The sequence below is a fragment of the Conger conger genome, chromosome 2 (genome assembly GCF_963514075.1).
Source record: "Conger conger chromosome 2, fConCon1.1, whole genome shotgun sequence".
Classification (NCBI taxonomy): domain Eukaryota; kingdom Metazoa; phylum Chordata; class Actinopteri; order Anguilliformes; family Congridae; genus Conger; species Conger conger.
Window position 1 is genome coordinate 88,403,838 of NC_083761.1, and position 26,430 is coordinate 88,430,267.

The 26,430-nt window shown below is 46.0% G+C and overlaps 1 protein-coding gene across 3 annotated transcripts; it reads right to left on the reverse strand.

Annotated features, from left to right (window-relative positions):
- Window positions 1-176: 176 nt before the first annotated feature.
- Window positions 177-25,373, reverse strand: LOC133122730 (deleted in malignant brain tumors 1 protein-like). 3 transcript variants are annotated; one of them, XM_061232870.1, is made up of 10 exons: window positions 25,245-25,373; window positions 10,900-11,214; window positions 10,259-10,564; window positions 8,581-8,895; window positions 7,145-7,450; window positions 5,447-5,761; window positions 4,801-5,106; window positions 3,069-3,383; window positions 1,020-1,085; window positions 177-623 (listed from the first exon to the last, which is right to left on the reverse strand). In XM_061232870.1, the coding sequence occupies exons 1-9, from the start codon at window positions 25,300-25,302 to the stop codon at window positions 1,063-1,065; spliced, it is 2,259 nt and encodes a 752-aa protein (XP_061088854.1). In that variant the 5' UTR covers window positions 25,303-25,373; the 3' UTR covers window positions 177-623; window positions 1,020-1,062. The 3 variants fall into 3 exon arrangements, with proteins under 3 accessions (XP_061088854.1, XP_061088855.1, XP_061088853.1); XM_061232871.1 differs by lacking the exon at window positions 3,069-3,383; XM_061232869.1 differs by lacking the exons at window positions 177-623; window positions 1,020-1,085 and adding an exon at window positions 1,103-2,556.
- Between the last annotated feature and the right edge of the window lie 1,057 nt (window positions 25,374-26,430).

Consider the following 26,430-nt stretch of genomic DNA (forward strand, 5'->3'; position numbering starts at 1 on the left):
GCACTGGGGAGAGGGGGGTTCACACACTCATGCACTCACACACACACACACACACTCATACACACACACACACACACACTCATACACATGTACACAGAGGCACACACATACACACAGAGGCACACACACTCATACACACACAAACACACACACACACACAAACAAAAATCTAAGAGTCCTTGTAATACGTAGCTAACCAATTAGCTAGTCCTTTATTTTTAACAAAAATACACCCAAAATATTACCCAGATTACGTTTATACTTGCAACTAAGTTAACAGTAACCCTGACGCTGGAGGCTACCAACAGGATTTGCTTCCAACATATTTTAATTAACAAAAATGTATATTTTCAGCAGCTTTTTATACTCAATATTTGTAGATATTTAGATTCAATAAACTGAATTATACAGCCTTTGAGAGACAGTATTTCATAAAAATATAATTTGCAAAAATGCTGTCGGGTTTATATTGAAGTTTATATTGAAAGATATATGTTCAATTAAAATATTTAAGATATAATACTTTTTTAGAAGGATAGATGGAAGGGAAGTGGGAGATTGAGATTGAACAGAGACAGGACATCCCATTTAATGAGCAGCACACAGATCAAACACCAGTCTGCCTGTGGAGAGAGAGATGAGGAACGCTTGTTGCTATACATTGCTCTTGTGTTGAACATCACTGGGTATAAGCATCTGCTACAGAAAGTGTACTGTAATGCATCTGCTACAGTAAGTGTCCTGTAATTAATCTGCTACAGTAAGTGTACTGTAATGCATCTGCTGCAGTAAGTGAGTGCAGTGTACTGAAATGCATCTGCTACAGTAAGTGAATGCAGTGTACTGTAATTCATCTGCTACAGTAAGTGAGTGCAGTGTACTGTAATGCATCTGCTACAGTAAGTGAGTGCAGTGTACTGTAATGCATCTGCTACAGTAAGTGTACTGTAATTAATCTGCTACAGTAAGTGCAGTGTACTGTAGTGCACTGTGAACATGTGGGCGTGGCTGACACTCACCTGCAGTGATGGAGTCGCTGCTCTGATGTCACACTTCTCCCCCTCAGGCTCCAGGTGGGGGCGGGACTGTGAAGACGGACAGACTGTGTCAAAATGCTAACTCCTAGCGCAGGGGTGTGTCACAGTGCTAACTCCTAGCGCAGGGGCATGTCACAGTGCTAACTCCTAGCGCAGGGGCGTGTCACAGTGCTAACTCCTAGCGCAGGGGCGTGTCACAGTGCTAACTCCTAGCGCAGGGGCGTGTCACAGTGCTAACTCCTAGCCCAGGGGCGTGTCACAGTGCTAACTCCTAGCGCAGGGGCGTGTCACAGTGCTAACTCCTAGCCCAGGGGCGTGTCACAGTGCTAACTCCTAGCACAGGGGCGTGTCACAGTGCTAACTCCTAGTGCAGGGGCGTGTCACAGTGCTAACTCCTAGCGCAGGGGCGTGTCACAGTGCTAACTCCTAGCCCAGGGGCGTGTCACAGTGCTAACTCCTAGCGCAGGGGTGTGTCACAGTGCTAACTCCTAGCGCAAGGGCGTGTCACAGTGCTAACTCCTAGCGCAGGGGCGTGTCACAGTGCTAACTCCTAGCGCAGGGGCGTGTCACAATGCTAACTCCTAGCGCAGGGGCGTGTCACAGTGCTAACTCCTAGCGCAGGGGCGTGTCACAGTGCTAACTCCTAGCGCAGGGGCGTGTCACAGTGCTAACTCCTAGCGCAGGGGCGTGTCACAGTGCTAACTCCTAGCGCAGCGGCGTGTCACAGTGCTAACTCCTAGCACAGGGCTGTGTCACAGTGCTAACTCCTAGCGCAGGGGCGTGTCACAGTGCTAACTCCTAGCGCAGGGGCGTGTCACAGTGCCAACTCTACCCACATATCCGCCTGCCTGAGAGACATCCAGAGCTGGATGGGCGACCATCATCTAAAGCTCAACCCAGGTAAGACAGAGGTAATCTTCATCCCTGCTTTAACCTCTCCCTTCTCCGATTTTTCCATCTCACTAGGGCATACCACAGTGACCTCATCCCCTAGTGCAAGAAACCTTGGAGTGGTGATGGACAACAGGCTGTCCTTCTCCGAGATCATCGATATGGTGACCTGGGCATGCAGGTTCTTCCTGTACGGAGAATCCAACTCTTTCTCACCACCTACTCCACTCAGCTCCTTGTCCAAGCAATGGTCCTGTCCTGCCTGGACTATTGCAATTCTCTGCTGGCTGGCCTTCCAGCATCTGCCATCAGACCCCTACAACTGATCCAGAATGCTGCAGCCCGTCTGGTATTCAGTGTTCCCAGACATTCACGTCACCCCCCTGCTCAGCAACCTCCACTCCACTCCTGTTATGGCTCGCATCAAATGTAAAACTTTGGTGCTCGCGTACCAGGCAGTTAAGGGATCAGCCCCTGTATATATTCAATCACATGTCAAGACATATACACCAGCAAGACTCTGCCATTCCGCCCACTTTGTGCTGTCTGGCACCTCCCCCTCGCCACACCTCCACTTCCCGCTCATGACTGCTGTCTGTCCTGGTCCCACGGTGGTGGAATGACCTCCCTGTGGATGTCAGAACGGCAGAGTCTCTGACCTTGTTTAAGCGCAGACTGAAGACTCATCTCTTCAGGCTGCACCTTTCCCTCCCTTCCTCACCACCATGATTAGCCTTGTATATGCCATTGACTATAATGCCATGTATATAGTTATATGTAGATATTGTTGTGTTTTGTATTAGCAATTGTTGGAGTCAGGGTATTCTAGCTGCCAACCATGGTATGATAGATTGTAAGTTGATGTATTCGTCAAGGGTTCCGATTGGAAAGGCCTGCACAGCTATTATACATGGAGTACAGCAGTGTGAGATGAGCCAAGCCGTCATGGTATTGCCATCCCATCATGCACCCTGCTCCTGCTGAAGCTAAACAGGTGTGGGCTTGGTCAGTACTTGGATGGGAGACCTCCTGGGAGACCTAAGTTGCTGCTGGAAGTGTTTTTGGTGGGCCAGTTGGGGGGAGATCTTCCCTCTGGTTCAATTACCCCCAATGTCCCCATCACTGCACTGGGAGTCCTACCTGAGCAGATCACTCCAGCGTCCTCTCCATGATTACAGCGATGTGCACCCCATCCTCGTGACCCACACTGCTTCAGTGAGGATTCTGATCCACTGCAGATCACATCATCCATCCATATTCTCCCAGACCCTGGTCCAAAGTGAGCCTCTCCTAGTGCATCTACAACATCTCCACAGCCCAGCTGTCTGCACACCACTCCAGCATCACTCATGTCCCAGCCACAACCACACACTGTCCCCCACTCTCTCCGATGGTAAACCTCCACTCTCCCAGCACAGGGGCTGCTACTATTCACCAGCCTCACATCCTCCCTGCCTGAGAGAGGGAGAGAGAGAGAGAGAGAGAGAGAGAGAGAGAATGGTCATGTTTTAACACTGATGAGAGGTCTTTAATACAGTTTAGCCAGGATTACAATGGCTGTTTACCCCCAAGTTGTCACTGAAGAATTAAAGGATATGACCCCAGCAGTGTCTGCAGGAACACAGGGACACCACTAGGGTGCGCTCTACCTCCCTTGCTTTGTGCACTGGGCACCAGTGATATGAGCTCTGCCAGTGAGCACAGTCACATGACTGATTAAGCAGATGACACTCCTGTGACAGCGCTCATCTCTCAGGGAGAAGAAGCCCCTACAGACTGCAGGGACACATGTTGGCCACTGGAGTAGCCAATCGTCTCCTCTTGACCCTACCACCCTCTCTTCTATTGGACCCAAGAGTGTATGAGTTCAGTGTATTGGACCATAGAGTGTATGAGTTCAGTGTGATGGATCATAGAGCGTTTGAGTTCAGTGTAATGGACCATAGAGCGTATGAGTTCATTGTGATGGACCATAGAGCGTATGAGGTAAGTGTGATGGACCATAGATCATATAAGTTCAGTGTATTGGACCATAGAGCGAATGAGTTCAGTGTAATGGATCATAAAGCACATGAGTTCAGTGCATTGGACTCGTGCTTTTCAGATACAGCACAGAAATAAAAAGGGCCTTGCCCAGAAGAGGTCCAGAGGAGTTTTGAGAAGAACAAATACAAGTAAACAAGCAAGGTATTGGGCAGAAGTAACACAGACACAGGCTGCCAGTGTATCATAGTCATGACAGAGCATGTTAGTCTTATAATATTTACATGGTTAAAATCCTGCAAAACACACATTTTTTTAAGAGTATGTTTTGAAAAGAAATAGTATATAGTTTGTACATGTTTGACTTCATGAGAAGCAAGAACAGATCCGCCCTGAATAGAGGAAATGAGGATGGAGAGATGGTTCTGAGTACTGGGGGCGACATGGCTCAGGCAGTAAGAGCAGTCGTCTGGCAGTCGGAGGGTTGCCGGTTCGATCACCCACCCGGGCTGTGTCGAAGTGTCCCTGAGCAAGACACCTAACCTCCATTTGCCCCTGACGAGCTGGTCGGTGCCTTGCATGGCAGCCAATTGCCGTTGGTGTGTGAGTGTGTGAGTGTGTGAGTGTGTGAGTGTGTGAGTGTGTGTATGAGAACCATCAATTGTACAGCGCTTTGTATAAAAGCGCTATATAAATGCCACCCATTTACCATTTACGTATATGGGAGATCATCCAAACTCCAGACTTGATTAAACTCACACACACTGGCATGTAACATTTCACAGTATAATGAATAAAGACCTTGTTACATATAAACTCATATGGCCTATTAAGGGGCTATATTCACCCAGCATCACAGAAACTCTCACAGTGCACAGAAGACTCTTACCAGAACACACCAGGCCCACATCGTTTCCATGGGAGCAGGGTTGATTCTGTGAGGGTGCTGTGGGGCAGAAGTTAATCTGAGATTCGTTGCCTCTACACTGAATCTCCTCTGCCCACACCTGGCCCTCACCCTGGCCGAATGCAGCTGCCCCACGCAGCTCTTTAAGAGCCCCACAGCCCAGCTCCCTGCACACAACCTGTGCGTCCCGCAGGTCAAAGTCAGCATCACACACCGTGTCCCAGGAGCTCCCATGATGCACCTCTACTCTCCCAGAGCACAGGTCAGTTGCACCCACCAGCCTGACCCCTGCAGCTCAAGAGAGAATAAAGAGAGAATCATCAGAAATGACCGGCACCTTATTCCAGAGACAACATTCAGCACAGCTGTCTGAACACAGGCCTGCATAGCTATTATACATGGAGTACAGCAGTGTGAGATGAGCCAAGCCATCATGGTATTGCCATCCCATCATGCACCCTGCTCCTGCTGAAGCTAAGCAGGTGTGGGCTTGGTCAGTACTTGGATGGGAGACCTCCTGGGAAACCAAAGTTGCTGCTGGAAGTGTTGTTGGTGGGCCAGTTGGGGAGAGATCTTCCCTCTGGTTCAATTACCCCCAATGTCCCCATCACTGTCCTGGGAGTCCTACCTGAGCAGATCACTCCAGCATCCTCTCGATGATTACAGATATGTTTACCCCATCCTCGTAACCGACACTGCTTCAGTGAGGATTCTGATCCACTGCAGGACACAGGACCCATCCATATTCTCCCAGACCCTGGTCCAAAGTGACCCTCTCCTAGTGCATCAACAGCATCTCCACAGCCCAGCTGTCTGCACACCACCACAGCATCCCTCATGTCCCAGTCACGGCCACACACTGTCCCCCACTCTCCCCGATGGTAAACCTCCACTCTCCCAGCACAGGGGCTGCTACCATTCACCAGCCTCACATCCTCCCTGCCTGAGAGAGGGAGAGAGAGAGAGAGAGAGAGAGAGAGAGAGAGAATGACCATGTTTTAACACTGATGAGAGGTCTTTAATACAGTTTAGCCAGGTGTACAATGGGTGTTTCCCGCCAAGTTGTCACTGTGGATTTAAAGGATATGACCCCAGCAGTGTCTGCACGAACACAGGGACACCACTAGGGCGCGCTCTACCTCCCTTGCTTTGTGCACTGGACAGCAGTGATATGAGCTCTGCCAGTGAGGCCTGTCACATGACTGATTCAGCAGATGACACTCCTGTGACAGCGCTCATCTCTCAGGGAGAAGAAGCCCCTACAGACTGCAGGGACACATGTTGGCCACTGGAGTAGCCAATCATCTCCTCTTGACCCTACCACCTGCTCTTCTATTGGACAATAGAGTGTATGAGTTCAGTGTATTGGACCATAGAGTGTATGAGTTCAGTGTATTGGACTATAGAGCGTATGAGTTCAGTGTAATGGACCATAGAGCGTAGGAGTTCAGTGTGATGGACCATAGATCATAAAAGTTCAGTGTATTGGATCATAAAGCACATGAGTTCAGTGCATTGGACCATAGATCGTATGAGTTCAGTGAAATTGACTCATGCCTATCAGGTACAGCACAGAAATAAAAAGGGCCATGCCCAGAAGAGGTCCAGAGGAGTTTTTAGAAGAACAAATACAAGTAAACAAGCAAGGTATTGGGCAAAAGTGAACACAGACACAGGCTGCCAGTGTATCATAGTCATGACTGAGCATGTTTGTCTTATAATATTTACGTGGTTAAAATACTGGAGAGTATGTTTTAAAAATAAATTGTATATACTATGTACATGTTTGACTTCATGAGAAGCAAGAACAGTTCCGCCCTGAATAGAGGAATAGAGGAAATGAGGATGTAGAGATGGTTCTGAGCACTGGGGGCGACATGGCTCAGGCAGTAAGAGCAGTCGTCTGGCAGTCGGAGGGTTGCCGGTTCGATCCCCGCCCGGGCTGTGTCCAAGTATCCCTGAGCAAGACACCTAACCTCCATTTGCTCCTGATGAGCTGGTCGGTGCTTTGCATGGCAGCCAATTGCCGTTGGTGTGTGAGTGTGTGAGTGTGTGAGTGTGTGAGTGTGTGTATGAATGGGTGAATGAGAAGCATCAATTATACAGCGCTTTGGATAAAAGTGCTATATAAATGCCAACCATTTGCCATTTACGTATCTGGGAGATCATCCAAACTCCACACTTGATTAAACTCACACACACTGGCATGTAACATTTCACAGCATAATGAATAAAGACCTTGTTAAATATGAACTCAATTGGCCTCTTAAGGGGCTATATTCACCCAGCTTCACAGAAACTCTCAAAGTGCACAGAAGACTCTTACCAGAACACACCAGGCCCACATCGTTTCCATGGGAGCAGGATTGATTCTGTGAGGGTGCTGTGGGGCAGAAGTTAATCTGAGATTCGTTGCCTCTACACTGAATCTCCTCTGCCCACACCTGGCTCTCGCCCTGACCGAATGCAGCTGCCCCGCGCAGCTCTTTAGGAGCCCCACAGCCCAGCTCCCTGCACACAACCTCTGCGTCCTGCTGGTCAAAGTCAGCATCACACACCGTGCCCCAGAAGCTCCCATGATGCACCTCTACTCTCCCAGAGCACAGGTCAGTCCCGCCCACCAGCCTGACCTCTGTAGTTGAACAGAGAATAAAGAGAGAATCATCAGCAATAACCAGCACCTTATTCCAGAGACAACATTCAGCACAGCTGTCTGAACACAGGCCTACACAGTTATTATACGTGGAGTACAGCAGTGTGAGATAAGCCAAGCCATCATTGTATTGTCATACCATCATGCACCCTGCTCCTGCTGAAGCTAAGCAGGTGTGGGCTTGGTCAGTACTTGGATGGGAGACCTCCTGGGAAACCTAAGTTGCTGCTGGAAGTGTTGTTGGTGGGCCAGCTGGGGGAGATCTTCCCTCTGGTTCAATTACCCCCAATGTCCCCATCACTGCGCTGAGAGTCCTCCTGGACTATAGAGCGTATGAGTTCAGTGTAATGGACCATAGAGCGTAGGAGTTCAGTGTGATGGACCTTAGATCAGTTGAGCAGTTGAAATTGTACTTCCCTCTAGGGTCTTTCAGCGAACTTATCCCTGGTTATGGGTATGCACTTTGTTGTACGTCGCTCTGGATAAGAGCATCTGCCAAATGCCAATAATGTAATGTAATGTAGATCATATAAGTTCAGTCGATTGGATCATAAAGCACATGAGTTCAGTGCTTTGGATCATAAAGCACATGAGTTCAGTGTAATGGACTCATGCTTTTCAGGTACAGCACAGAAAAAAGGGCCACGCCCAGAAGAGCTCCAGAGGAGTTTTGAGAAGAACAAATACGAGTAAACAAGCAAGGTATTGGGCAGAAGTGAACACAGACACAGGCTGCCAGTGTATCATAGTCATGACAGAGCATGTTAGTCTTATAATATTTACATGGTTAAAATCCTGCAAAACACACATTTTTTTTAAGAGTATGTTTTGAAAAGAAATAGTATATACTGTGTACATGTTTGACTTCATGAGAAGCAAGAACAGTACAGCAGTGTGAGATAAGCCAAGCCATCATGGTATTGCCATCCCATCATGCACCCTGCTCCTGCTGAAGCTAAGCAGGTGTGGGCTTGGTCAGTACTTGGATGGGAGACCTCCTGGGAAACCAAAGTTGCTGCTGGAAGTGTTGTTGGTGGGCCAGTTGGGGAGAGATCTTCCCTCTGGTTCAATTACCCCCAATGTCCCCATCACTGTCCTGGGAGTCCTACCTGAGCAGATCACTCCAGCATCCTCTCGATGATTACAGATATGTTTACCCCATCCTCGTGACCGACACTGCTTCAGTGAGGATTCTGATCCACTGCAGATCACATCATCCATCCATATTCTCCCAGACCCTGGTCCAAAGTGACCCTCTCTTAGTGCATCTACAGCATCTCCACAGCCCAGCTGTCTGCACACCACCTCAGCATCACTCATGTCCCAGCGATCATCACACACTGTCCCCCACTCTCCCCGATGGTAAAGCTCCACTCTCCCAGCACAGGAGCTGCCACCATTCACCAGCCTCAAATCCTCCCTGCCTGAGAGAGAGAGAGAGAGAGAGAGAACAATGATGTTTTAACACTGATGAGAGGTCTTTAATACAGTTTAGCCAGGTGTACAATGGCTGTTTACCCCCAAGTTGTCACTGTGGATTTAAAGGATATGACCCCAGCAGTGTCTGCAGGAACACAGGGACACCACTAGGGTGCGCTCTATCTGCCTTGCTTTGTGCACTGGACACCAGTGATATGAGCTCTGCCAGTGAGGCCTGTCACATGACTGATTAAGCAGATGACACTCCTGTGACAGCGCTCATCTCTCAGGGAGAAGAAGCCCCTACAGACTGCAGGGACACACGTTGGCCACTGGAGTAGCCGATCGTCTCCTCTTGACCCGACCACCCGCTCTTCTATTGGACAATAGAGTGTATGAGTTCAGTGTGATGGATCATAGAGTGTATGAGTTCAGTGTATTGGACCATAGAGTGTATGAGTTCAGTGTGATGGACCATAGAGCGTAGGACTTCAGTGTGATGGACCATAGAGCGTATGAGGTAAGTGTATTGGACCATAGATCATATAAGTTCAGTGTATTGGATCATAAAGCACATGAGTTCAGTGCATTGGACCATAGATCGTATGAGTTCAGTGAAATGGACTCATGCCTATCAGGTACAGCACAGAAATAAAAAGGGCCATGCCCAGAAGAGGTCCAGAGGAGTTTTTAGAAGAACAAATACAAGTAAACAAGCAAGGTATTGGGCAGAAGTGAACACAGACACAGGCTGCCAGTGTATCATAGTCATGACTGAGCATGTTTGTCTTATAATATTTACGTGGTTAAAATACTGGAGAGTATGTTTTAAAAATAAATTGTATATACTATGTACATGTTTGACTTCATGAGAAGCAAGAACAGTTCCGCCCTGAATAGAGGAAATGAGGATGTAGAGATGGTTCTGAGCACTGGGGGCGACATGGCTCAGGCAGTAAGAGCAGTTGTCTGGCAGTCGGAGGGTTGCCGGTTCGATCCCCGCCCGGGCTGTGTCCAAGTATCCCTGAGCAAGACACCTAACCTCCATTTGCTCCTGACGAGCTGGTCGGTGCCTTGCATGGCAGCCAATTGCCGTTGGTGTGTGAGTGTGTGTATGAATGGGTGAACGAGAAGCATCAATTGTACAGCGCTCTGGATAAAAGTGCTATATAAATGCCAACCATTTACCATTTACGTATCTGGGAGATCATCCAAACTCCACACTTGATTAAACTCACACACACTGGCGTGTAACATTTCACAGCATAAATAATAAAGACCTTGTTAAATATAAACTCATATGGCCTATTAAGGGGCTATATTCACCCAGCATCACAGAAACTCTCACAGTGCACAGAAGACTCTTACCAGAACACACCAGGCCCACATCGTTTCCATGGGAGCAGGATTGATTCTGTGAGGGTGCTGTGGGGCAGAAGTAAATCTGAGATTCGTTGCCTCTACACTGAATCTCCTCTGCCCACACCTGGCCCTCGCCCTGGCCGAATGCAGCTGCCCCGCGCAGCTCTTTAGGAGCCCCACAGCCCAGCTCCCTGCACACAACCTCTGCGTCCTGCTGGTCAAAGTCAGCATCACACACCGTGTCCCAGGAGCTCCCATGATGCACCTCTACTCTCCCAGAGCACAGGTCAGTCCCACCCACCAGCCTGACCCCTGCAATTGAACAGAGAATAAAGAGAGAATCATCAGCAATAACCAGCACCTTATTCCAGAGACAACATTCAGCACAGCTGTCTGAACACAGGCCTACACAGTTATTATACATGGAGTACAGCAGTGTGAAGCCAAGCCATCATTGTATTGTCATACCATCATGCACCCTGCTCCTGCTGAAGCTAAGCTGGTGTGGGCTTGGTCAGTACTTGGATGGGAGACCTCCTGGGAAACCTAAGTTGCTGCTGGAAGTGTTGTTGGTGGGCCAGCTGGGGGAGATCTTCCCTCTGGTTCAATTACCCCCAATATCCCCATCACTGCGCTGAGAGTCCTACCTGAGCAGATCACTCCAGCGTCCTCTCCATGATTACAGAGATGTTCAGCCCACCGTTGTGACCCACACTGCTTCAGTGAGGATTCTGATCCATTGCAGGACACAGCAGCCAGCCATATTCTCCCAGACCCTCGTCCAAAGTGACCCTCTCCTAGTGCATCTACAGCATCTCCACAGCCCAGCTGTCTGCACACCACCCCAGCATCCTTCAGGTCCCAGCCATCATCACACACTGTCCCCCACTCTCCCCGATGGTAAACCTCCACTCTCCCAGCACAGGGGCTGCTACCATTCACCAACCTCACATCCTCCCTGCCTGAGAGAGAGAGAGAGAAAGAAAGAGAGAGAGAGAGAGAGAGAGAGAGAGAATTATCATCTTTTTGAACTGATGAGAGGTCTTTAATACAGTTTAGCCAGGTGTACAATGGCTGTTTACCCCCAAGTTGTCACTGTGGATTTAAAGGATATGACCCCAGCAGTGTCTGCAGGAACACAGGGACACCACTAGGGTGCGCTCTATCTCCCTTGCTTTGTGCACTGGACACCAGTGATATGAGCTCTGCCAGTGAGGCCTGTCACATGACTGATTAAACAGATGACACTCCTGTGACAGCGCTCATCTCTCAGGGAGAAGAAGCCCCTAAAGACTGCAGGGACACACGTTGGCCACAAGGGGGAGAAAAACCTTTTACTTTCTCAACCCAAGAACTGCTTTACTGCCCATAAGAATGCTGCCTGAGACACACACAATCTCAAACGGAGCACAGACACAAAGTATTGCATCCTCAAAAGGGAATCAGCATTACCAGTGTGGTAATGGTGCTGGTGTAAATAGAGGTTGAGAACATATATAAACTGAGTCTTAACTGAGTCTGGCATTTTAAAAGATTTCCACATGGCGTGCACTGATGTACTAATTTACAGAAAGTTTTTTGTGTATATGTTTCATCACTTGGACACTCCAACACATGTAATACATCATTAATGTGCTGCCATAATGAAATCAAATGCTGTGGAGAGAATGTCACATTTCTGTTCAGCAAAAACTCACCAGAGACTTTTCACTAAATTAATCTATTAAAAATGCAATACTTGCATCTGAAGTGATACTAGTAATATATAAGCCTAACTTAGGACATACATTTGACATTATACAAGAGGTTGTATTTTTAGGAGCCATCTATTTATTAGCTGAATTTACTACCTGACTTTTTCATGAATATCAAATGCAACGAGTATGAGAAATCAGAAACACCATAAAGATCTGTAAATACAATACAACAAATACATGAGCATAATATTTTTTATAACTTTACTCAGGGTTAGGGTTAGACAAGAGGGATAGTGGAAGGGGGAGGAGATCAGGCTGGAGGACTAGGTTAGAGTTTGAAACGGTGCATTTTCAGTCAGTCAAAATAGGGGGAGGGGTCCTGACAGTTGTCATTCCACCTCTGAGGAACCAGAACCGAAAACAGGCATAAACGTGCAGCTCAACCACCTGGTGCTTGTAGTGAGGGAACCAGACCAGAGCTGGCAGACCGGAGTGGTCTAGCTGGGGAGTGATTAAGGATTGTATGTAAGGTGGGGCAGTCCCCTTAGCAGCCTGAAATGCCATCACTAGGGCCTTGAAGCGGATGCGTGCGGCAATAGGAAGCCAGTGGAGGCCAATGGGGAGTGGGGTGACATGAGCCGACCTGGGCTGACTGGTGGTCAGGCGGGCTGCCGTAATCTGTGGTGTTTAGAGGCTGCCTGTAACCCTGCTCTTACTGGAGAGCCCTTTGACCAGCAGACCCTCTGACCCCTTGGCCCTGGCCCCCAGTCTCTGACCCCCAGTCTCTGACCCCCAGTCTCTGAACCCCAGTCTCTGACCCCCAGTCTCTGGCCCCCAGTCTCTGACCCCCAGTCTCTGACCCCCAGTCTATGACCCCCAGTCTCTGACCCCCAGTCTCTGGCCCCCAGTCTCTGGCCCCCAGTCTCTGGCCCCCAGTCTCTGGCCCCCAGTCTCTGGCCCCAAGTCTCTGGCCCTGATTGAGTGTGGAGAAGCAGGGGAGGAGGATGAATCTGTGCTGTATGGATGGATGGGATAACGGACTTGAAGACACTCCAGATCTAGAACAAACAAAACATACATGATGGGGAATTATTCTATAATTTCTAATTAAGTATAATTATTTTATAATGTATTATTCATGATCATTATTTCTTAATGTATTATTCATGATAATTATTTTATAATTCATAATTATATTATAACAAGTCGCAATTGTAATAATATAATTATAAATTATATTTCTGATTCCATGAAATAAATACACCTATGTTGGCACTAATTCCAAGAGATTACGGATTTAAACGAGAAGCTTTCACATGTTGCACGGCATAGTTCAGTGCGGTATGTCAAGTTTAAAGCAGCACTGCACAATCTAGGTCCAGGTGCAGAATTTATATCTTTAAGCCTTCTGTAAATGTGAGTTTACCAAATTTCCTGAAGGTCGTGCAATTCGACATGCCACACTTAAAGGTACAGCAGGTAAGATGTCTGTTTTAAAGTATTGTTACAAGACCATTTCCCATCATTGAAGAAGACTCACTGACATGTTGACACCCTCTGCCTGTGTAACGAAAAGACGTTTCATATTATTAATAATAGACTTCGGGTTTTGTGAAATTCAGATTAAAAAGCTAGTAAAATCGAACATGCGTTTTACAATAGGTCGCCCTCTCTCGGCTAACGTTACCTGGCTCGCTCGTTACATTGCATTTTTTTTAAATTACATTGCATGTAATGCAATTTCGGACCTTACAACGTTGGCTAACTGGACTGACGTTAGTTTCTAACACCGTTGAGTATAACTTCTGAATGCCGTAGAACTTAACTGGACAAAATAGCTAGATGATCGGCGAATTTAAAAAGGATTTTAGAAATCGGTGTTCTACGTTTAGTCAGTGTTGCAAATAAAAGTAGTCACCAGACTGGGTCGTGGTTCTTAACTGCACCTCGGCTGCGTCTCGTGTCTCCCGCTTTCCTTTTTTTCCCCTTGATTGGTAATGTAGGGACTACAACTTCCACATTCCCACAGGAAAATTCTGCGACGTCCACCACGAATGACGTCTAACTTGGTTCAGCCAATCCCGTAATGGCGGTAGCAATAAAGGTCCCGTATAAGAGCAAGACACGTTCTTGGGATCTCTCTTCTGCTTCTTCTCTCTTCTGCTTTTTTCTGCTTCTTCTGCTTCTCCTCTTCGACGCACCCTTTTTTTTCCATTCGCTTCAGCTCATCTGCTCCGAGACTCGGACAGAGGCTGAAGGCTGCACAGCGCACTACCAGGCCTACGGACACACCCAGTTACCTCGCGGTAACTACATGGCCTATAGTGAGTGGAAATTGTTGTACGCGGAACGCTACATCAGTTTACCCCAATAAAGCCCAACAACGAAACAGCAACGAACTTTTACACCTGGAAAAGGACCAGCGGATCAGACGACAACGCTGCTAAGACGCTAAGACGGGAACACCCCAGCCTGCGCATCTCTCCCAGACACCATTCACAGCACCATCGCCGCTTCTACAAGGACAGCATGTCTTTTGGATCCAGCAATGCGTATGGACTCAGTAAGAAAACAAACATTCAGGCATAGCCAGTGTTTAGTTTAGTCTTAACTGTTTTTGTGAATCTGTGTTTCAATATTTACCATCCAACCATTGTAATGTGTTTGGTTAGCTACATATATATGTACGTGAATTGATTCGCCGTCTTTTGCGCATATATAGAGTAAAACTACGCAAGTAGTCCCTTCTCACAGCTAACTCTAACTCATTACCACACCCAGAACTCTAGCGACACGCGCGCTTGCGCGCGCCACACACACGCACACACACATACCCAACTAAATTTCCTTACTAACTTCCCGTTAGTTTATCTGTTATGTGTTTGTATGTTTGTTTAATAAATATATTTTATTAAACCCCGGTGTCCGTTTTGGAATCGCATAGACATGAGAGCCGAGTTAAAGCAGTCTTTCGAAGAACTTCCAACCTTCAGGTTATCGGTATGTTTAATCATTAAAATGAGTTATTTTAATTATTAATTAAAATACTAAATTTGTGGTTAGATATTTCTGATAATAGTAATTTTATGAGACTGATTACTTTTTGCAGTTATACTGCTACACAACGTTTAACTGGCGCCCCGGTTTCGTAGAGAGTAAAATCCCTGCGTTATTTGGCGGCCCGTGCGAGGACCCTACATAATTTGGAGTCCCGTGCGAGGACCCCTACATATTTTGGTGCCCCATGTGAGGAAGACTAGCTTTGACTCAAATTTCATGTCTTGTGACTTCATAACGAATTCCCCATCCTAATTTGGAGCTCTGCGTGAGAAAGACGAGCTTTGGCTCATGTCACGTGCCTCCAGAACGAATTCTCGGCATTCTTTCTCAGCTAAATTGCCACCAGTGCAATTTTTTGAAAATACCGCTAGATGTCACCCTTGTACCATTTTTGAAAGCCTGCATGAGCCGCTTTCTCAATATACTGCCCCCTCGTGTAACATTGTGGCATTACATTCGTAATCTTACACGGTAGTTTGTTGATTGGCATTTACCTTCCGGTATAATACGTATTATCAATAATAGTATTATTAGCCGCACTGTATTATTAATTATAATTACTTGGTCAAAGTAATTTTAATAATTAATTGAATTTTACATTTAAATCCAAATTTAATTGTAATTTCAACCAATCACATTCTGGTATTTAGGATTAATGTGATCAGCATCACAGTTCCTATTTTACGGTCTGAATATCCGCCATATGTTTGTTCATTTTGCTGTTGTTGCATTGCAGTACCGCTAGTGCAACTCGAGTCCCTGTGTGATGCTATAGCTACCTTGTACTATAGTTATAGAGAATATTCAAAGAGCGTTTTAAATTCTTTATCCTTCATCACAACTTGTATGTTGGATTGTGATATTGGGAAACAATTCATTGCCAACTGTTAGGAGCTCAAGGCCCTTGTCAAATTGTTAACTTCAAGAGTACCCTCTTAAGTTACTGATTTTAGCTTTTAGCTTTATTTGGCTTGAGATATGGAACCCATATCTATTGATGAGTACCTTTCCTTTTTAGCCCAAGGTTTAGCACCTGGCTACATAGCTTTCCTGAATCAGATGAACCTCACTGATTGTAGGAAAGAAATGTTCTCATTAATCAACGAGAAAGGTCACTCCCCCAACCATTCAAAAGACCCAATTCTAAGTTGTCTGGTCTTGAATTTTGCCAGACAGATTAGTCTTGCTCTTCAGAGCAACAAAAACTTAGACTCAGAGATGGCATACCTCAGAGGACAACACACCAGTGTTTTACTTGAGCTTCAAACTGTTGGCAAGAAAGCAGTACAATACTTGCGTGATCTGCATTCAGCCGAATCAGATCTTTGTTCCTACAGAGAGGAATTATTTCAGTTGAAGAGTGGATGCCACAAGCTACCACATCCACTCTCTTCTGTAAGCCTGCTTTCTCAGGCTTGCCCAACTCCAACTTCTCCTGCTTCCTCCCTACACCACAAGGCAGGGGAAGGGGGGTCACAAATTGATTCGGGTTTGTCAGATCCCGGTTCCACAGCTTGCTCTGATGGAGACTCGTCAGTCTCCTCAGATTGCAGTGCTGTTGACCACCCATGCAATGGTTTGCCCACCTCTTCCCTGGAGAGGGAAAGGGGGGACTCCGTCCCAACGGTGGTCCATCTCCGCAAGGGAGAAACAGTCAGGCAAGTACAGGACTGCACCTTCCATGCCCACCCCTCTCATGAGGAGGTCAGGGAACCCTCCCGTGGACACGGTAGAGGAGATCTAACGTTATTAATTGGGCACACAAAAAGCAACGCTAATCCCGCTAGCTTTCCCTTTATGACTGAGAGGATAGGTGACAGCTCTGTACAGTACACTGACAGCGACAATTCATCTTCTGCCAACCATTGTGAGAATGACAGTTTTGTAGCTCCACCCCCTAAACCAAACCGAGGACGTCGAGCTCTGCATGAAACGCATTCACATTCAAATGTGATTTCAGTCTCTCCTTCTCCAAATAGGCAGACTAGTGCAACTTCACATGGTCTTCGCTTTGAGGAGCTAGAGGCCATGGCGAAGTATGTCCACACATTTGACCCGAAGGACTCCGAATTTAACATTCAGAGTTACTTGAGGGAAGTTGACTACTGTCTCTCGGATCTGCCCAGGGCAACCGATCGAGAAAAGGTACGACTTGTATGGAAAACCTCAACCAGAGAGATCCATACATTTATGGAACAACTTCCACCACAGGTTCGTTCCAGCTATCCCAAGGTTTGTGAAGCGTTGGTAGCTGAGTACCTGCCACGGTTTGATCAGGCCACAGCCATGATCAAATCTGTGGAGGTTAAACACAGCCGTACAGAAAGACCAAAAGACTTTTACCAACGTCTTAAACATGCTTTTTTCCAGGGCAGAAACGGACCAGGCTTAGATGAAGATCAAGCCTTCAAATCCCTTTTTGTGCACAACCTGCACCCCTGTGTCCGAACTCATGTTTCACTGTTTTCAAGGGGCCAGCACTCAGCCCTTGAATTAAGAAATGAAGCCCAAATGGTCTGGGACACTTTAAGGATTGTGCCCAGGAACGAGGTATTGGAAACAGCTGAGCACGTTGTTCCAACCAAGCCCGCCGGCACTTCCCAAGTTGCCCCATTAAAATCTAATGGCTCAAAACAACGGCATGTGAGTAAGTTCCCGGTTAAGAGCCACCGTGGTCGCTTCTCACACTCTGATTCCAGCCGGAATTGGAGAGAAGACCGACCCGGTAGGCGCAAGCCTCAGAGTCACCAGCATGACTCTGATAGGGAAGATACCTTGTCTGAAGAGAGCTTCTTCAGTTCCTCTGAGGACAACTAAAGCCTCTAATCTTTGTTCAGTAGTGTGTATGCCTTGAGTAACCACTCCAAAGAGCTATCTGGTCTTGTTCAACCTCCATCAAAAGACGTTGAATAAGACTGATCTATAGCCGTGGTCTCCTCACAGGCAGACTCCCAGCTGAAGCTTTGACCACTTTCTTTTGCACACCTTTCCTACCAAAGGGGGGTGGCAAAATAAACTGGTAGTTTATAGCAGCCACTTAGATTTGCATGTAGCAGCAGCAAACGCAGATCGTAAGTAGGTACTGTAGAGTTAAATCCGACACCTGCTATAACTCATAAACGTTCATTGCTTCTTTCTACACCTACTGAACCATCGTAAAGTATTGCATGTAGAAACTACAGTGTAATCTTTACAAGTATATTGCCACACCCCAGTGTGCCTTACACCACCTCTTCCCCAAGCAAGACAAGACCACTTGTGAGCTTACCACATCATTTAGAAATGAGACCACCTCTCCATTTCCTTCCTGATGACACAGCCATAAGGTTAAGCTTGGATACAGAAAGCTGCCCTAATTTGAAAATGTCCCCACATATTTCAGATGACAACCCTCGTCAGCAACCTGACTGTAGGGACTAGAACAATTGGTCAGTCTGAACAAGACTTCCAAAAAGACTACAGCCTCTCCATCCTAGACCCCTACATCATCTGAACATTTTCATGGCTGGGTCATTCCTGTTGGTGCTCCACCTTCTGGACACCATCCAATAACTAACAAAACACCTGAACTAACAAAACGACTAACCCTTTCACCAAGGTTTCTTTTGTTTTGTGACAATGTATTCACTGTTCGACCTTAGTGTTTCACATTGTTTGTATCATGTGTCTTAGACCAGTTTAGTTAATTGTTGATAAATGCCTGGATGTTTGTCAGTCAATTGTGAACTGTGTTACCGACCCAATGTACTTGACCTGTGGACTGTGAACTGACTTTTATGCTCTCAAGGAACACTGGCTTCAGCCGCATCCTGAGACGACTTTGGGGATGTAGGGACTACAACTTCCACATTCCCACAGGAAAATTCTGCGACGTCCACCACGAATGACGTCTAACTTGGTTCAGCCAATCCCGTAATGGCGGTAGCAATAAAGGTCCCGTATAAGAGCAAGACACGTTCTTGGGATCTCTCTTCTGCTTCTTCTCTCTTCTGCTTTTTTCTGCTTCTTCTGCTTCTCCTCTTCGACGCACCCTTTTTTTTCCATTCGCTTCAGCTCATCTGCTCCGAGACTCGGACAGAGGCTGAAGGCTGCACAGCGCACTACCAGGCCTACGGACACACCCAGTTACCTCGCGGTAACTACATGGCCTATAGTGAGTGGAAATTGTTGTACGCGGAACGCTACATCAGTTTACCCCAATAAAGCCCAACAACGAAACAGCAACGAACTTTTACACCTGGAAAAGGACCAGCGGATCAGACGACAACGCTGCTAAGACGCTAAGACGGGAACACCCCAGCCTGCGCATCTCTCCCAGACACCATTCACAGCACCATCGCCGCTTCTACAAGGACAGCATGTCTTTTGGATCCAGCAATGCGTATGGACTCAGTAAGAAAACAAACATTCAGGCATAGCCAGTGTTTAGTTTAGTCTTAACTGTTTTTGTGAATCTGTGTTTCAATATTTACCATCCAACCATTGTAATGTGTTTGGTTAGCTACATATATATGTACGTGAATTGATTCGCCGTCTTTTGCGCATATATAGAGTAAAACTACGCAAGTAGTCCCTTCTCACAGCTAACTCTAACTCATTACCACACCCAGAACTCTAGCGACACGCGCGCTTGCGCGCGCCACACACACGCACACACACATACCCAACTAAATTTCCTTACTAACTTCCCGTTAGTTTATCTGTTATGTGTTTGTATGTTTGTTTAATAAATATATTTTATTAAACCCCGGTGTCCGTTTTGGAATCGCATAGACATGAGAGCCGAGTTAAAGCAGTCTTTCGAAGAACTTCCAACCTTCAGGTTATCGGTATGTTTAATCATTAAAATGAGTTATTTTAATTATTAATTAAAATACTAAATTTGTGGTTAGATATTTCTGATAATAGTAATTTTATGAGACTGATTACTTTTTGCAGTTATACTGCTACACAACGTTTAACTGGCGCCCCGGTTTCGTAGAGAGTAAAATCCCTGCGTTATTTGGCGGCCCGTGCGAGGACCCTACATAATTTGGAGTCCCGTGCGAGGACCCCTACATATTTTGGTGCCCCATGTGAGGAAGACTAGCTTTGACTCAAATTTCATGTCTTGTGACTTCATAACGAATTCCCCATCCTAATTTGGAGCTCTGCGTGAGAAAGACGAGCTTTGGCTCATGTCACGTGCCTCCAGAACGAATTCTCGGCATTCTTTCTCAGCTAAATTGCCACCAGTGCAATTTTTTGAAAATACCGCTAGATGTCACCCTTGTACCATTTTTGAAAGCCTGCATGAGCCGCTTTCTCAATATACTGCCCCCTCGTGTAACATTGTGGCATTACATTCGTAATCTTACACGGTAGTTTGTTGATTGGCATTTACCTTCCGGTATAATACGTATTATCAATAATAGTATTATTAGCCGCACTGTATTATTAATTATAATTACTTGGTCAAAGTAATTTTAATAATTAATTGAATTTTACATTTAAATCCAAATTTAATTGTAATTTCAACCAATCACATTCTGGTATTTAGGATTAATGTGATCAGCATCACAGTTCCTATTTTACGGTCTGAATATCCGCCATATGTTTGTTCATTTTGCTGTTGTTGCATTGCAGTACCGCTAGTGCAACTCGAGTCCCTGTGTGATGCTATAGCTACCTTGTACTATAGTTATAGAGAATATTCAAAGAGCGTTTTAAATTCTTTATCCTTCATCACAACTTGTATGTTGGATTGTGATATTGGGAAACAATTCATTGCCAACTGTTAGGAGCTCAAGGCCCTTGTCAAATTGTTAACTTCAAGAGTACCCTCTTAAGTTACTGATTTTAGCTTTTAGCTTTATTTGGCTTGAGATATGGAACCCATATCTATTGATGAGTACCTTTCCTTTTTAGCCCAAGGTTTAGCACCTGGCTACATAGCTTTCCTGAATCAGATGAACCTCACTGATTGTAGGAAAGAAATGTTCTCATTAATCAACGAGAAAGGTCACTCCCCCAACCATTCAAAAGACCCAATTCTAAGTTGTCTGGTCTTGAATTTTGCCAGACAGATTAGTCTTGCTCTTCAGAGCAACAAAAACTTAGACTCAGAGATGGCATACCTCAGAGGACAACACACCAGTGTTTTACTTGAGCTTCAAACTGTTGGCAAGAAAGCAGTACAATACTTGCGTGATCTGCATTCAGCCGAATCAGATCTTTGTTCCTACAGAGAGGAATTATTTCAGTTGAAGAGTGGATGCCACAAGCTACCACATCCACTCTCTTCTGTAAGCCTGCTTTCTCAGGCTTGCCCAACTCCAACTTCTCCTGCTTCCTCCCTACACCACAAGGCAGGGGAAGGGGGGTCACAAATTGATTCGGGTTTGTCAGATCCCGGTTCCACAGCTTGCTCTGATGGAGACTCGTCAGTCTCCTCAGATTGCAGTGCTGTTGACCACCCATGCAATGGTTTGCCCACCTCTTCCCTGGAGAGGGAAAGGGGGGACTCCGTCCCAACGGTGGTCCATCTCCGCAAGGGAGAAACAGTCAGGCAAGTACAGGACTGCACCTTCCATGCCCACCCCTCTCATGAGGAGGTCAGGGAACCCTCCCGTGGACACGGTAGAGGAGATCTAACGTTATTAATTGGGCACACAAAAAGCAACGCTAATCCCGCTAGCTTTCCCTTTATGACTGAGAGGATAGGTGACAGCTCTGTACAGTACACTGACAGCGACAATTCATCTTCTGCCAACCATTGTGAGAATGACAGTTTTGTAGCTCCACCCCCTAAACCAAACCGAGGACGTCGAGCTCTGCATGAAACGCATTCACATTCAAATGTGATTTCAGTCTCTCCTTCTCCAAATAGGCAGACTAGTGCAACTTCACATGGTCTTCGCTTTGAGGAGCTAGAGGCCATGGCGAAGTATGTCCACACATTTGACCCGAAGGACTCCGAATTTAACATTCAGAGTTACTTGAGGGAAGTTGACTACTGTCTCTCGGATCTGCCCAGGGCAACCGATCGAGAAAAGGTACGACTTGTATGGAAAACCTCAACCAGAGAGATCCATACATTTATGGAACAACTTCCACCACAGGTTCGTTCCAGCTATCCCAAGGTTTGTGAAGCGTTGGTAGCTGAGTACCTGCCACGGTTTGATCAGGCCACAGCCATGATCAAATCTGTGGAGGTTAAACACAGCCGTACAGAAAGACCAAAAGACTTTTACCAACGTCTTAAACATGCTTTTTTCCAGGGCAGAAACGGACCAGGCTTAGATGAAGATCAAGCCTTCAAATCCCTTTTTGTGCACAACCTGCACCCCTGTGTCCGAACTCATGTTTCACTGTTTTCAAGGGGCCAGCACTCAGCCCTTGAATTAAGAAATGAAGCCCAAATGGTCTGGGACACTTTAAGGATTGTGCCCAGGAACGAGGTATTGGAAACAGCTGAGCACGTTGTTCCAACCAAGCCCGCCGGCACTTCCCAAGTTGCCCCATTAAAATCTAATGGCTCAAAACAACGGCATGTGAGTAAGTTCCCGGTTAAGAGCCACCGTGGTCGCTTCTCACACTCTGATTCCAGCCGGAATTGGAGAGAAGACCGACCCGGTAGGCGCAAGCCTCAGAGTCACCAGCATGACTCTGATAGGGAAGATACCTTGTCTGAAGAGAGCTTCTTCAGTTCCTCTGAGGACAACTAAAGCCTCTAATCTTTGTTCAGTAGTGTGTATGCCTTGAGTAACCACTCCAAAGAGCTATCTGGTCTTGTTCAACCTCCATCAAAAGACGTTGAATAAGACTGATCTATAGCCGTGGTCTCCTCACAGGCAGACTCCCAGCTGAAGCTTTGACCACTTTCTTTTGCACACCTTTCCTACCAAAGGGGGGTGGCAAAATAAACTGGTAGTTTATAGCAGCCACTTAGATTTGCATGTAGCAGCAGCAAACGCAGATCGTAAGTAGGTACTGTAGAGTTAAATCCGACACCTGCTATAACTCATAAACGTTCATTGCTTCTTTCTACACCTACTGAACCATCGTAAAGTATTGCATGTAGAAACTACAGTGTAATCTTTACAAGTATATTGCCACACCCCAGTGTGCCTTACACCACCTCTTCCCCAAGCAAGACAAGACCACTTGTGAGCTTACCACATCATTTAGAAATGAGACCACCTCTCCATTTCCTTCCTGATGACACAGCCATAAGGTTAAGCTTGGATACAGAAAGCTGCCCTAATTTGAAAATGTCCCCACATATTTCAGATGACAACCCTCGTCAGCAACCTGACTGTAGGGACTAGAACAATTGGTCAGTCTGAACAAGACTTCCAAAAAGACTACAGCCTCTCCATCCTAGACCCCTACATCATCTGAACATTTTCATGGCTGGGTCATTCCTGTTGGTGCTCCACCTTCTGGACACCATCCAATAACTAACAAAACACCTGAACTAACAAAACGACTAACCCTTTCACCAAGGTTTCTTTTGTTTTGTGACAATGTATTCACTGTTCGACCTTAGTGTTTCACATTGTTTGTATCATGTGTCTTAGACCAGTTTAGTTAATTGTTGATAAATGCCTGGATGTTTGTCAGTCAATTGTGAACTGTGTTACCGACCCAATGTACTTGACCTGTGGACTGTGAACTGACTTTTATGCTCTCAAGGAACACTGGCTTCAGCCGCATCCTGAGACGACTTTGGGGATGTAGGGACTACAACTTCCACATTCCCACAGGAAAATTCTGCGACGTCCACCACGAATGACGTCTAACTTGGTTCAGCCAATCCCGTAATGGCGGTAGCAATAAAGGTCCCGTATAAGAGCAAGACACGTTCTTGGGATCTCTCTTCTGCTTCTTCTCTCTTCTGCTTTTTCTGCTTCTTCTGCTTCTCCTCTTCGACGCACCCTTTTTTTGCCATTCGCTTCAGCTCATCTGCTCCGAGACTCGGACAGAGGCTGAAGGCTGCACCGCGCACTACCAGGCCTACGGACACACCCAGTTACCTCGCGGTAACTACATGGCCTATAGTGAGTGGAAATTGTTGTACGCGGAACGCTACATCAGTTTACCCCAATAAGCTCAACAACGAAACAGCAACGAACTTTTACACCTGGAAAAGGTCCAGCGGATCAGACGACAACGCTGCTAAGACGCTAAGACGGGAACACCCCAGCCTGCGCATCTCTCCCAGACACCATTCACAGCACCATCGCCGCTTCTACAAGGACAGCATGTCTTTTGGATCCAGCAATGCGTATGGACTCAGTAAGAAAACAAACATTCAGGCATAGCCAGTGTTTAGTTTAGTCTTAACTGTTTTTGTGAATCTGTGTTTCAATATTTACCATCCAACCATTGTAATGTGTTTGGTTAGCTACATATATATGTACGTGAATTGATTCGCCGTCTTTTGCGCATATATAGAGTAAAACTACGCAAGTAGTCCCTTCTCACAGCTAACTCTAACTCATTACCACACCCAGAACTCTAGCGACACGCGCGCACACATACCCAACTAAATTTCCTTACTAACTTCCCGTTAGTTTATCTGTTATGTGTTTGTATGTTTGTTTAATAAATATATTTTATTAAACCCCGGTGTCCGTTTTGGAATCGCATAGACATGAGAGCCGAGTTAAAGCAGTCTTTCGAAGAACTTCCAACCTTCAGGTTATCGGTATGTTTAATCATTAAAATGGGTTATTTTAATTATTAATTAAAATACTAAATTTGTGGTTAGATATTTCTGATAATAGTAATTTTATGAGACTGATTACTTTTTGCAGTTATACTGCTACACAACGTTTAACTGGCGCCCCGGTTTCGTAGAGAGTAAAATCCCTGCGTTATTTGGCGGCCGGTGCGAGGACCCTACATAATTTGGAGTCCCGTGCGAGGACCCCTACAGTAACCAGCCTAGAATGATCTTGGGAAATACGCCGAGACAACATTACTTTTAAGCACGGTTGTTATTTCAACAAGCATTGACCAAAAGAGAAATAGGAAGTAAAACTCGCCTTTATTTGATCTGTGAAATTCCTGCGTTCTTCTTCAGCTCAGGTTGGTGCAGAGGCAAAATATAATAGAAGCCTTTTCTTTGATAGACGCTTCAGGTAAGGCAGCCAGGATATACACAGTACAATGCTGTATTAAATAAACAGTGAAATACTGTGGGAAAATCAGTGTAAATGTACAGATGTGTTTTACAGTGTGGTACTCACTGGCTGTACAGAGCAGGAGCAGGGAGGAGAGAGAGAGGAACGACAGACATCTCTCCATCTTCAGCGCAGACAGCAGAGTGGATGCTCACACCTTCCCCTCTGAGCTCTGAGATAATGGGAACCCTGCGCTTGGACCATGGAGACAGGCTTGGACCCTGCCATCGAGAGCACACCCCCCCCCCCCCCACCAATCACACTCACTGCTCGGCCACGCCCACAGAAGCTTCAGGGACTGAGAGCCAGAGCAAATAAGACTATTTCCTTTCAAGCCCCCCTTTGGGCTCTTTTCATAGTTAGAGTTTAATACAATGCTTTGTTGTAAATGCTCAATATGAGGTTTCGACTGAGTGTTGGAAATGCTTAATATGAGGTTCTGACTGAGTGTTGTAAATGCTCAATATGAGGTTTTGACTGAGTGTTGTAAATGCTCAATATGAGGTTTTGACTGAGTGTTGTAACTGCTTAATATGAGGTTTTGACTGAGTTACGTTAAGTTTGAGTATTGGCTGCATCTCAAACTTTTTACTTTTGTTTTAGAATGCCCAATTTTGATTTGGTGTAAAGATTTGTTTCAAGGAATGATTGAGTTTCATTGTGGTGATTAAATATTTCTGTTAATTGCTTTGAAAATGATTGATTAGTTTTTCTAAATTTAAGATTAATATTGTACGGAAAGTGTGGGAAAATTTTAATTGGCTCACAAAATATAGCTCATATGGCATTAACTGTGTAATTTGTGCAAAGCATGAATATGTGCCCACTTCTCCTAATGTGCTTGAATATGTGCCCACTTCTACTAATGTGCAGAGAGAAGCTGTCTACCTGTGGATATTTCCACTGAACTGTCGCAACATGAGCAAATATGGGCATGAATACCAGTAAGATAAGAGAATCAGAAACTGTTCCAGGAACTGTGAGTTGTCGTTGTCCGCTAGCTCATTTAGAGTGAAGGAGCCGCCATTTGGTGTGCTACACCGCACACAAGCTACACGCCAGGCCTGCAACAACCACTTTGACTTGGGCTGTTTTTAGTTATACTGCCGGCTATAGGGTTTATGATGTCATTGAGGTATTTCATTTCATTGAGGCTTAGAGCCCTGTTATGTATGGGGGTATGTGGTTCTAGTCTCGCCCTACAGGTGGAGCCAGGAGGTGTACCCTGCACTGATTGCTAACCTGCCACACC